The sequence below is a fragment of the Castanea sativa genome, chromosome 4, assembly GCF_040712315.1.
Source record: "Castanea sativa cultivar Marrone di Chiusa Pesio chromosome 4, ASM4071231v1".
In the NCBI taxonomy this organism is placed as follows: Eukaryota; Viridiplantae; Streptophyta; class Magnoliopsida; order Fagales; family Fagaceae; genus Castanea; species Castanea sativa.
Window position 1 is genome coordinate 4,650,696 of NC_134016.1, and position 13,718 is coordinate 4,664,413.

Sequence of the window (13,718 nt, forward strand, 5' to 3'; positions counted from 1 at the left end):
GGAATCCCATTAAAGCTTCTCAAGGGGGTCCAACCTTCTCATATATGCTTTTCGCCGACGACCTCATGTTGTTCACCAAAGCTGATCGGAAAAATTACGTCGCCATTAAGGAAGTTTTGGAATCCTTTTGTGATCTTTCTGGGCAAAAAATTAGTTGTGAGAAGTCTCGGGTCTTTTTCTCTCCTAATGTAGATCAGAATACAAGAATTGATCTTTGTGATGTACTGGGATTTAAATCCTCTCCTTCCCTCGAAAAATACCTAGGATTCCCCATTAAGCATAGAGGTTCTTAGCAAGATTTCAGATTTATTTTGGACCATATCCAGAGCAAGTTGGCAGGTTAGAAAGCTAATCTTCTATCTCTTACGGGTAGAGTCGTTCTTACACAATCGGTCACCTACACTATTCCCAACTATGTGATGCAATGCATAGCTTTGCCCCCCAAAATCCTTCAGGGAATAGATAAGCTGAATAGAAATTTTATTTGGGGTTCCTTTGAAAATAAGAAAAAGGTCCATCTCATTGGCTGGAACAAAATCACAAAAGCAAAAGAGGAAGGTGGTTTAGGTATTCAAGTAGCTAAGCCGGAAAATACAGCTCTTCTAGCTAAACTTAATTGAAGGTTTCACTCGGAAAAATCTTCCTTGTACGTGAGAGTTTTGATAAACAAATACCGAGGTCAACAAAGAAGTCCTAGGAGTGCAACAACCCTTCCTTCTTGCTCTGCTACTTGGGCTGGTCTTAAAAAAGGAAAGGATGTTTTCTCAAAGGGATCCAAGTGGATAGCAGGGAAAGATACCCCCTTGGCTGAACAAAGGGCCTTTGAGAAGTCCAATTTCAGGACCGCTTAACAGAGGTGAGGAGACTCAAAAGGTGATGGACATTTCTAGCTTCTTTGGTTGGAACTGGGAGGGATTATCCTTTGAACTCCCTGCCTCTATCCTATTGGAAATGAAAGCAATCCCTTTCCCATTCTCAAACCATCGTGAGAATCGGCTCTCGTGGTTCTCCTCTCCTAATGGCGAATTCAAGCTAATGGAGGCGTATCGCCTTGCCAACTTGGATGATTACAACAAGTCAGATCAGGCCTTCAGAGGAGAGTGGGTGTGGAAAGTGCAATGTTGTCATCACAACATACTTGTTTGAGCCACACTTGCTAAGAGAGGTATGGATATTTCCTTTTCTTTGCCCTATGTGCAACAATGCTCCTAAAACAATTACCCACACCTTAAGGGATTGCCCCCAAGGCATAATTGTTTTGGAATTCCTTTTCACCACCGATCCAAAGGAGCTTATTTTATGAAGCTCGTGTGGTGGATCAGCTAAAGCTTAACTGTCAAAGTTCCAAGACTAGTAGCTTTCCGGGAATGGAGTGGGGTATCTTCTTCCCCTTCGCTCTATGGACTCTATGGCTCTACCGAAACAATTTTGTTTTTGGAAGACATTAGACCCATTAGGATCCTATGCTGAAGTAGTGGCCAAAGCAATTGAATTTATGTACTTAGGAATCAATGGGTAGCAGATTAGAACAAAGTCAAGAATTTAGATTTGTTGGCACCACCCTCCTCTTAACTGGTTCAAGTTGAATACAGAAGGATCTTCACTGGGGAACCCCGGTCTGGTTGGCGGAGGCGGCCTAATTCGGAATGACAAGGGTGAATGGGTTAAGGGATTTGTATGAGCAATCAGGTCTACAACAAGTGTTGCTGCAGAACTTTGGGCTCTTCAAAATGGCATCCGTTTATGTATTTCTCTCAAACTACCAACAGTAGAAATTGAGCTAGACTCAAAATTGGTTGTTGATCTTATGAAGAAAGAACTAGATAATCCTAATGGTATTGATGTTTTGGTGGTTGACTTTAGGAATTGTTTGAAAGGCATTCCCCTAGTTAGGATTCAGCATTGCTACAGAGAGGCGAATAAATGTGCCGATACCCTCGCTAGACAGGGTGCACTCCTAAGTCAGGATTTTACCATTTTTCTTTAACCCCTTTATGAAGTTGCCCTTCTCCTTAGCCTTGATTTGGCTGGGACATTGTATGATTGTATTGTAACCTCTATTTTAGAGGCCGGCTAGTTTCTTAATGAAGTATCATTTTAACCCAAAAAAAAAAAAAAAAAAGCTTCTCATGGCTAAATATGGTCAGGCAGAGCAACTAATGAAGGTATCTTTTTTTGTGTAAATTGTCAGCACTTGGGTTTATTCATAGGCCTTTATATTTTTCATGTGTCACCAGCTCACTTTGCAAGTTTTATATCTTGGGTCCATTTTAAACCAACATGTACCCAATTTTTACCCTCTATACCATACTCCTTTACTTCCCCATTAAATAAATTACATGACTTTGGGCATTAGCAAAAAAAAAGTACATGACTTTGAGTCATGTGTAAGGATAAAATAAGATATTACAAAACAAAGATAATTGGCCCCAAAGGCTTGGGCTTTGCTTCATGCGAGCCTATCAGGTCTTTAGCCAAAAAGAGCATCTACATATCTTTTATAATTTCTAAATAATTAAGCAATCACACCAATTAAAAATAACTAACTTGTAACCTTATGCATATGCCTAGATACAATTAAAGATATACAATAAGATGCATAATATAATTCATATATATATATATAATTTAAATATTATTGATAGTCATTTTTATATTTTGTTAACTCTTTAAAAAAATTTGTAAGGATATTATTAAGTATAAAATGTAATTTGTTCATATTTTTTTTTTTATATAAATTATTGTGAAACACTTTTTTTTTATGATTCATTTATTCTAAACTCTTTGGTTTTTGTACTTAATAACTCACTTGAATGAATATTTATGATGTGGTCCCACATTTTATTTTAAAAATTAAGAAATAAAATTTTTTAAGAATAAATAATTTAGCACACATGACGCAAAATTGAAACTCTAATTTGAAATTTTAATTTGAGTTTCTCTCAGCACCTATAACCCCAACAACCCTTTTGTAAATGAAAAGTTTGTTCTTAAAAAAGAAATAAAAAAAGCCTCAAAACACGTGCAACACACGTGTGAAGAGGCTAGTATATATATATAAAAGTGTTAAATTTATATCCTTTTCACACTGTCGGTATTTAAATATGTAGTAATTAACAATATTTAAGTCATCACCAAAGCTCCAAAACTTCTTTTCCACTAAATTTCAAATTGAAGATCATTAAAAAAAATTAAAAGCAAAAAAAAAATAAAAAAATAAAAATACAGCCTCAAACTATAGCAAGTAATCAAATAAATATATGCAAGATGAAGATTTTATAGAGAATTGTCGAGGTGGTAATATCTACTGAGACCACCCCACTCAGATGTTGGGTGAACCACTCACAGCCTCTGACTACTCAAAGACTTTTACAATGGGACTATAGTGTATGTAAAAAGTTTACCAAAGCAACCGATGTGGTAATGTAAGATAAGCTGCCACGTCAACCTAAAGACGATTTGTACTTTATTTTCCTCATATTTCGGTAGTTTATTTCATTTGTAGCAATTTGACATTGTATGGATCGAGAATTCTTTTAAAGATAACTAAGCTTCAAACCACCCTACCCAATTATTTTAATATTTAAATACTCACACAAAAAAAAGCAAGTAAAATAGAACCCATCTAAGAAGCTAGCTATACCACTCTACCAGAAATCCAGCTGAAAGGAATGATGGGTGCTTTTTGGGCATTTGCTATAGCTCTCTCCTCTAGCCTGCTCATCCTTTGAGCCAATCTACATACATAGTCCTGGGCTTCTCGTCCCTCACTTGTAAGTCCAGTTAGCTTCTCTACCTTCCATTTAGCTACCAAAAGTTCCAAAATTTCTCTATAGTCCCTAGCCGTGTAGACCCCAATCCTTGATGCAACAATAGCAAAGTGATCAAAAAGATTATGGTCATGGCCATCATACATCAAATGGGCTGGCATTGAGATTTTCCTCTTCATCATGTCTGCGAAGGCTATTACCATTTCATTTGGATCGAGCTCAAAAAGCTTTTCAGCTATTTTTGTATATGCAGTTTCATGACGCTTCTCGTCTGAGGCGATTATGCCACATATTTGGGCAAGCTTTACGTCCCCATGTTGCATGGCCAGCTTGGCTGTGTTCCCATGAGAGATGAATGTTGCTCGTTCTTGGAATGATGTGTAAATGGTTAAAAGGTATGGATCATCCCCGAAGCCAAGATCCTAGGTGCAAAATTCACATCAAGTTAATCCAAATAAATTTTAAGAGTAAAGATCTCCATCCAACACTACAAACTTCAAGAGCTCTGCATGTGGGAATAGTACAATAAGGAACATCTTAAGAAGGGTTTATGTAAATGTAACATGAAATCAAGGCTTAACTCATCAATAGCTATGTTAGGTTTGAGATGCAAATTCCTTGTGACAGTGTTAAAGAGAGTTGTAATTATTGTATGAGTTAGAGATTAAAAGTTGGTCAAAGAAATTATTGCAATTTTGAAAACCAGGAACTGTTCTGATTGATTTTGCACCTCTCTGATAACTGATAATCAAATTTGATAAATAGACAGCAAAGGGTTAAAACTGATTTTTCAAACTACAACTTGAAAATATATAGGATTCGATAGTAAAAATTAATGATTGTTTTCACAAAATAAAAAATATTTTTTTATAACTTAAACTTTTCGAAGAATCAGTATCATTGCATATCTTACCGTTCCTGACCGAATTAAGTACTGAGTTGTCTTCTCAATTTGTTTCATATCCACTCTTCCAGAAAGAAAAATGTACTTATTAAGAAGATCACCATGCCTGTTTTCTTCTGCACTCCATGCCCTAGACCAAATTGCCCAAGGTGTGTTATCTACACCAGTTTCATCATGAAAAATTTCAGTAGAATTAATTCTAGTTTGGTAAGTTGGAAGGGCTTCTTCAGTGATCATATCACCCACTAAGGCCACAAAGTACTCATCCGGAATGTCTCTTGCTCTCTCCCTTAATTCATGGACTTGCTCAATAAATCCATCTGAGGTAAGATTTGGCAAAAAATCTTGTGGTTGCCAACATTCCTCAACAGGTTTTAAGATAGTTAGGACATTGTTTTTAGCCCAATCCTCCATAGATTTGAAAATTTCAACTTTCTTAGGTTGCATGGGATAGGATTTGTTGACATTGAATTCAGTAGGATGGCCTAAAGACTTTTCTGCTACTCTAAATCCAACAAAAAAAGAGACAAAAGTAATTGATGTTAGGATGTTGAAGCTAAAATACAAGCCGTGGTCAAATTAAATGCAATATGAAAACAATTTCTTGTTTATGTATGTTATTTTGGTATATATTATTTTTTAGCTTTATGAAAATGGAGTTTTTTTTATATAAAAATTGTACCAAGATATATATGTATCGTGTAATATATATGTATGTTACACGATACAAACTTTATAGACTTTTATTATTTTTTTATACAATTGGTCCCAAGTGCTTAAGCTTAGCTTCACCTGCCAATCGATTCTTTAGCAAAAATGGACATCAATATATCTTTTATAATTTCTGAAGAGTTAAATGATATAATTTGAGTTTCTCAACCCAAAAAAAAAAAAAAAAAGATATTTTTTTATAATAAAAAAAAAAGATCATCATCATCATATTATTATGACTTTGTGTGCATGAATATATACCAAGTTTAAAGAGCAAATAAAATAAATCAAGATATTATAATAGATGATATGAAAATCAACCATTCAAATGAGTTATTGATCCATCTTTTCATTCTAATTATGAAAAATGTTATCCTTGCGAAAAGAGGAGAGAATTTGAAGTTTAAACTCACTTAGTGTTGGAGATGAGGGTAGAAGTCATAGAAAATTTAGAAGATCTCGGAGTTCTCATTGGTGGGAGAGGAAGTATTGAAGGAAGGGAGTAAAAGTTGAAGGAGTTGAGTGCTAAAGCCATGTCTTCTCTTTAACCTCTTTTTTAGCTCCAGAACACCAAGTAATGAGATAAAGAGGGAATTGTTAGTACTTTGTTATGAAATTTGGAATATATATATATAGAATTCAGTGAGAGAGAGAGAGAGAGAGAGAGAGGTAGAAGAAGAAGAAGACGTGGCGGGCAATGGAAAGAGTTTTAAGAATTTTTTTAAGGGAGTTTAATGACTTATTGGAATTACATCACTCATATTTAAAAGGATGAGGACATGGCCACTGGTGTTTTTTTAACCTTTGATTTATTAGAAATCAATTACTTAAAAAATGTATAACTTTCTATATAGAGATGTACATATATATGAGAAGTACTATAGATATTATAAATTTCATTACATTACATTGAGCTTACAAACTAATATGTTACTGATCACAAACAGGAAAATAAAAAATATTCATTTTGGAGGTGATTGAAGCTCACCATTGCATTGATTCCAACATTTATAAGCTTTATGTAGAAAAATTTGTTATAATTTTAGGATTTTTCTCCATACTAATAAGTGTAGTGCCAGCAAGTCTACTACCTACATGGTATACGTGGATATTAGGCATTTTTAGGATGTCATCCCAATAGAAATAAAGAATTGCTACGTCTACAACATTTTCACAATATTTTCACAAGAAATCATAAGTGATTAGTTATTATTGGTTATAATTTGAATCTATCATTAAAATTATTTTTTTGTTCCACCAATAACAACCTGTAACTACCTACTACTAAGGATTTGTGATAAAAATGTTATGAACATAGCATTTCTCGTAGAGATGTGTTACTTTTAGAATTCTTTTATATATATATATGGGTTAGGTTCAAGTTACATCAGATGTAACTTTAAATAATATTACACCACTCAATATTTTTTAATTAGATGTAAATTTTGATAATTTACCGTTAGATTACACTATTTTCGTATATTCTTCATGCTTACAAAATTCAATGATGATCAAAGATCAATATCATATTATCAATTAAAATTTTTATAATTTAAAATAAACATAAAAGATGAAGTTATAGGTCGAATGATACAACCCTTCCTTTATAAAGTTCCAGATATTTATTATGTCTCATTCCTTTCGGGTAGCACAATTATAGGTGTATTCAGACAAAAGTATTAATGGAACAATGTTTCCCAACTAACATCAACCTCTCATAGGATCCACACTAATTACATGAAGCTATATATGCGCTGGTGATGCATGTATTTTCCAACGATGTTAAAAAAAAAATAAATAATTAAATAAATCTACCCATCACTCTGTACTTATCAATGTGAGGGTGTTTGGTAGAGTAGTTTGAGATAAAATTTTTGTTATTTTTTGAAATATGTGTGGGTGATAAAGTGTATGAAAATATATGTAATATTATTTAAAATGTAAAAATATAAGTTTGAAATGGGAAAACAAACGAGTCTTTAAAATCACGCTTTTTTCTAATACACCACTCTGTCGGTGCCTCCTTGAAGCAAGGGCAGCTCAACAATATGGGCAATATATACAAAAAATGGTGCCTTCTAGAGACATTTTTCAGAATACTATTAAAAAATTATAATTATACAAAATATAATAAAAAGATAACTTCATATATTGACAATAACAAAAAAAATAATAATAATAAAACACTCAAATACATAAAGTTATACAATTTTTTTCTATGAGTTTTTAAATAAAAATTATTTTGAAATCATTGCATGATATTCTTATTATAAATGTTGCAAGTTATATCTATTTTAAAATTTTAGTTCAACAAAAATTTTCTTGGGCTTTTTCTTTTAAAAATTTTTGTAAAGGCATAATATATTGTCAAGGAAATCAAAATTTGGTTATAAACTTAGTAGTAGCCTAAAGACTACATCTCTCACTATACAAATTAACATGATTACATATTTTGAAAATCTAAATGTTGAATTTTATATTTTTTTATATCTTAACACACTTGTCAATTTTCATACCAATCGAATATTATTTACTATTTGATCCATAAACTTATTTTTTATGAATAATTTTACATTACAAAAACTTGAAATTTAAACATTTGATTGATGAATGCAGTTGTCAAAATTTACATCTAATAAAAAAATATTGAGTGAAGTTGTAGTTTTAATTTATAATAAAGTTTGTTGCCAAACTTTGTCAAGAGTGTAATTATGTTGGGCCTAAAAGAATTTAGGATGGTTACAAATTTTTTAAGGATAAAATAATCATAAAATATTTAAAATTTATATATAGTAATAATTTTTATCTAAGTCAGGCCCGTCAGGGTGGTAATGTGAAAGAAGGCCCCACTCTTTTAACTAATATAATATATTATACTTATTTATTACAATATTTTAATTAAGGTTGCTTCACCTAAAAAATAATAATAAGTCCCTGGCCTATTAAATGCATTGTTATTGTTTAATGGGAAATGCTAATAAATGTCCTAAGGGCATTGGTTAATAATCCATTTAAAGAAAGTTTTTAAAAGAAAAGAAAATAAAATAATTAATATTTTGACGATTTTTTTCATTTCAGACTTTATTTTATCCAGAACACATAAGTATTTTTTTAATTAGTATTAAAACGTTTTTTTTAAAAGATATTTTGAACTAATGACATCTGCTTCTAATAGTTATTTTTTATCATCAAAGTAAGACATCAATTTGCTTTTGGTGTAAGCGGGGATCATATCTTAAATTTATTATTCAATGATAAGAAAATTTATCAGTTGAGTGAACTGGAATCCATAATTATTATTAAAACATAAAGAGAGAAAATTTAATGTCACCAAGTGTCCCAAAACATGTGAAGAGACAAAATTATAATCAAACAAGAGACTCCTAACAAAATTAAAATCTCCATTAATAGCAGACAAATTATTTAATAAAATCTAATGTGCATATGCCAAGAGAGAGTATGTATATCTCTAATTATAATTAAAAAAAAAAAACTATTTCACTGTATCTTTCCATCTTAGTTCTTGAAAGAATTAAATCCCAAAACTTTTTCTCCCTGATCACTTTTTTTCTTTAAATCTATAATTCATTTCTCTCTTTTTCAGGTTGACTTATTCACAAATCTATTGGATAGTATAAAGGCCAAATTGGATGAGTGTAGGTGAGAGACACTATTACTTGGCTGTATGACTTGGAGGATAATTTGGAGCGGTGGTTGTTAAAAATTAGCTCTATAGAAGAAAGACCATGATTATTTATAGAACTCGAGTTTGATAACTCAAATTCTAGAAAGAGCTTACAAAACTAAATAATTTCAACTGCATGTTATTCTCCTAAAAGTTTCCATAAAAATTACTATTCAACCAATTTTGCCCTATTTTTTCTTTCTTTTAAGGGAGTTTAATGACTTTATGGAATTACATCAATGATATTTAGAAGGATGATGGCATAACCACTGGTTTACTTTTTATCTCTTGGATTTATTAGAAGTTATTGATTTAAAAAAGATATAACACTGTATAAGTGCAACTCTCTAGGTGAAAATAGCCAAATACCATGTTTTGACCAAATTTGTAGTAAATTAGTACTGTTTCAGAAATATGTAGCAATATACCACTTTTTTAGTATTCAAGTTTTACAAAATAGAGTTCTAAATGGTACTTGAGTTCCTAGGTGAGTCACTAATGTGACACTATCGACCTGAAATTCGAGGAATTAAAAAAATAATGTGGTACTTGATATTGTGAAAATCGAGTACTTCTTTATAGTACTTGAAATTAAGAAGTCGAGTACTTTGTTTTTCTTTGTTTTTTTTTTTTTCTACTTTTTGTTTCATACAAAAATTTTACTTATTCCATCTACAACTGCTTTTGATTGTTGTGTCCACCATGTTGGGTGCATCATAGCACCGTGGTTCCAGCCCACACTTGATAAAATACCTCATTAAAGAGGTAGTTGGACAAGGAATAAAAGTCAACATATTTTCTTCTTGGGCAGTGAGTATTTTCTTCTTGGGCAGTGAGCTAGTGACTTAGGTGTGTTGGACACAGTGAGAAGAAAAAGAAGAAAAGAAAGGGGCTGATACATTAAGGCTATATAGGGGAGAGCTAAAGAAAAAAGAAAGTGGCTAAATCAAAGTTAAGGTAAGTGAGCTGCATTTATTGTGATTTGATGTAAGAGTGTGAAAGAAAGAAAAGAAAGAAACAATGAAGCACTTTGACAATAGTATACTCAATGAGACCTACAACAGTATACTTAATGCGACCTCTGTCATTCAATCCTTTATTTAGGTGTTTTCTAGGGTAAGGGCCATTTTGCATTTTATTGACTTCCTAACATCTTATGGGCACCTTTAGTAAATAGTTACTACTAGACTACTTTGTACTTAGCTAACTGCAACTCCAATTACTTGCACAAGAACTTTTTCAAGTCCAAACACTGTACTTAGTTTGGTGGACACAACGATCACAAGTCGTTGAAGATGAAATAAGTAAAAGTTTTGTACGAAACAAAAAGTAGAACAAAAAGAAAAAGAAAAACAAGGTACTCCACTCTCTTAATCTCAGGTACTATAAAGAAGTAATTGATTTTCATAATATTGGGTACCATATCATTTTTTTTTTTTTTTTTTTCGAATTTTGAGTCAGCAGTTCCACGCTAGCGACTCATCTAGGAATTCGAGTTCACTAAACTCAAGTACTAAAAAAGTAATAAATTGTTAAATATTTCTGAAACAATACTATTGTCACAAATTTTACCAAAAGTTTGGCTACTTTCGGATTGGTTGAAAATTTGGCGTTTTAGCGTAGTACTGGCTCTGGCTAGTCTATCCTTGCAAAATAAAGTCTCCCATATTGAAAGCGTAGTGTCGGCTAGCCTACAACCTACACGGTATGTCATTGTCAACTATATTTCTAGTGTGTTTATTATTAGTATGTCATTGTCAACTATATTTTTTTATACAATTATAATTGACTTTAAAAAGTTAATTATAAAACTTTAAAAAGTTCCATTGTTTATCTTAGAAAACTTATTGCTTTCAGGTAGCGCAATATTAGTTTTATTCAGATAAATAGTAAAAATATTAATGGAACGGTTAAGTTCTAAGAATTTAGGATCTAGGAATAAAAAAGTGAGATGATGAAAAATATTTAATTTTTCCTCTTGTATGTTCGGTTGGAAGGATGGAAAAGTGAAAGGGCGGAAAACTCTTTTGTTCGGTTGGAAAGAAAAATGGAAGGATGAAATATGTAATTTATATAAATTGACTATTATACCCTTGTTACATAATATGTAAGAAATAGATTAATTTGTATTCATTACATAATATAAAATTTATCACATCATATATATAAATTTATGTTATTATTTTTATTATTATAATGTAAAAATTAGATTAGGTCACGTTGAAAAAAAAAAAAAAAAAACAAAGAACGTTCAGGTAATGTTGAAAAAAAAAAGAAAAAAAGAAGAAGAAGAAGAACGTTCAGTAACGTTGAAAAAAAAAAAAAACGTTCAGTGGTCATGAATGAGTTGGTGGGATGGAGTCTTTTTGGTAAAAGTGCAAAAGTAGCACTTTTCTCTCCCATGTTTTCCTCCCAATTTGGGAGGAAAATAATTGTGGGCCCGTAGAGAAAATTTTCTCCCAGATTTTCCATCCTTTTTGTTTTCTTTTCCCAAACGAACAATGAAAAATGCTATTTTTCCATCATAGTTTTCTCCCTATATTTTCCATCATCTCTATTTTCACTCCAAACGGATGGATCCTAAATGTATTAAAAATTTAATATGTAATGTTAGCAAACCATAATTATAACTTAGAGTCTAGATTTAGGCTGCTCAAAGTATGTTTAATATAAAGTTGGAATCGAGTAATTGCAGAAAATTACTGTTCAATTTCTGCAAGGCTCTATCGATCAAAAATTAGACTCGATCGATTGAAGCTCGTGCATAATTTTTTTTTCTTTATAGAATTTTCAACTCAGCCCAAGCTCATATGACGTGTAGGGTTTTATGTTTTGGCTTAAGTATAAAAGAAAAAATCGTAGCCACGTTTTGATGTTGTTGTTTTTGCTGTGTGTGTGAATCTCTTGTGAGATTTAGAGATGTTTGCCTTTATACACACTTAGGGTTATCAAGATCGAGATTGATGTCGAGAGCTTGGTGATCGTTTCAGTTGCTGCATAAAGAACTTAAAGAAAAATAAGTGGTATACTTGTGGATACTGTGGATCTCAGAAAGAAGTAGTTTGTGGACTTGAAGCTATCACGTGGTCATGGTAGTAATTTTTCTATTCGATTTAGCAATAGGATGTTAGTGGTCTAAGTCTCTATTGTAAAACTTCAATTATTTCATAGTGGATCTGTTTTACCTTGAGGATATTTAGGTTAAATCCTCCCTAGGTTTTTTACCGGTTTGGTTTTCTTGGGTTATCATATCGTTGTGTTATTTATTTTCCACATTGTTTCAATGATATTATTTACTTGTGCTAACCTAGATTTGAATAATTTACCTAAATTAATCATTTGGCTAAATAACTAAGTTAATCTGTTTGTTTTTAAGGGGTCTATAAAACGTACAGGAATTATGTTTTCCAACGAACATCTTGTACCCATTAGATGTAGAGTATTAGGTTCTCAATTTTTTTTTCCTTTTTTTGGAGAGTTATTAGGTTCACAATTAGATTCAAACACCTGGTTACGTTGACCAATAAAGTACCTACTATTATTTTCAAAATTAATTAAATTTAATGCAATTAGGTATTTGAATAGATCCGATGAAGCTAATATATTGTACCTAAAATATTGTGTCTAAGTTTTACCATATTATTTATTCATTTCACTTTTACTAGTAAATCTTCAAGTGAGATTTTCCAATATATGCTCTGTAATGTTTCAAAGGAAAAAATGTTCATACGCCTCCTAAACTTAAAGGTAATGGTCATGGCATCCCTTGAACTTTTATTTTAACCAATTTACTTCTTGAACTTTACACAACTGTCAAATTAAAACCTCTATTAGTCTCTCGTTTAGACACAAACATAATACGTGTGCATCTCATGTGAACTTTAAACCACCAAATTTCCAAGGGCTAAACCGCATGAGAGGGAGAGAGACTTTCGGCCCAATTGAGGGGGTCTATAAGCATTTTTTTTCCCTTTTTCTAAGCTAAAATACACCTTACTGTCTCTTAAAAAAAAAAGAAAAAAAAGGGAGAACTTTACTTCTTTCAATTTTGAGATTATATCTAAATTAGTCATCAATTTTTAAAATTTACAATTTACGCCGTCAAGTATTCCAAGGTGTGACCCTTCCATCAAAGTCTTTCACTTTTTTGCCACCAAACCTAGTAAATAAATAACTCCGTTTTTTATAGAAAAATTAGAAAAGAATATAAAGTTAAAACTCTATTTTTAAAACATTAAAAAATTAATTATAACCACACCAATTTATTAGTTCTAATACTTGTACTTCAACTTCATTAATTTTTTCAATCTGTCAAAACATTAAAACTTCAACTTAATTCTTTAACTAAAAACATTGAAGAAATTTCATTTTTTTAGTTATATTTATTTGATTATTTCTATTTTACTAAACAACATTTTTTTTTTCTCTTGGTTTCGCCAAGTGAATGAAATAAATCACCCTTTTTTTTCAATAAAAAATTGAGGGCAATAATGGCAAAATACCCATTTCGCTCAAAAATTTTAGCAAAATGCCGCTATTCTGAAACAATTTAGGAAAATGTCCTATTTTGAAACTCGATTTTTAGAAAATTGAGTTACTTGAAAAAAATTACATGGAACTTGAGTACCTTGAATAGAACTTGAGTTCC

The 13,718-nt window shown here is 31.5% G+C and overlaps 1 protein-coding gene across 1 annotated transcript; it reads right to left on the minus strand.

Annotated features, from left to right (window-relative positions):
• Positions 1 to 3,318: 3,318 nt before the first annotated feature.
• LOC142630918 (stearoyl-[acyl-carrier-protein] 9-desaturase, chloroplastic-like) lies at positions 3,319 to 5,985 on the minus strand. Its single transcript, XM_075804980.1, has 3 exons — positions 5,799 to 5,985; positions 4,684 to 5,179; positions 3,319 to 4,192 (listed from the first exon to the last, which is right to left on the minus strand). Exons 1-3 carry the CDS (start codon positions 5,918 to 5,920, stop codon positions 3,638 to 3,640), a joined length of 1,173 nt encoding a protein of 390 aa, XP_075661095.1. The 5' UTR covers positions 5,921 to 5,985; the 3' UTR covers positions 3,319 to 3,637.
• Between the last annotated feature and the right edge of the window lie 7,733 nt (positions 5,986 to 13,718).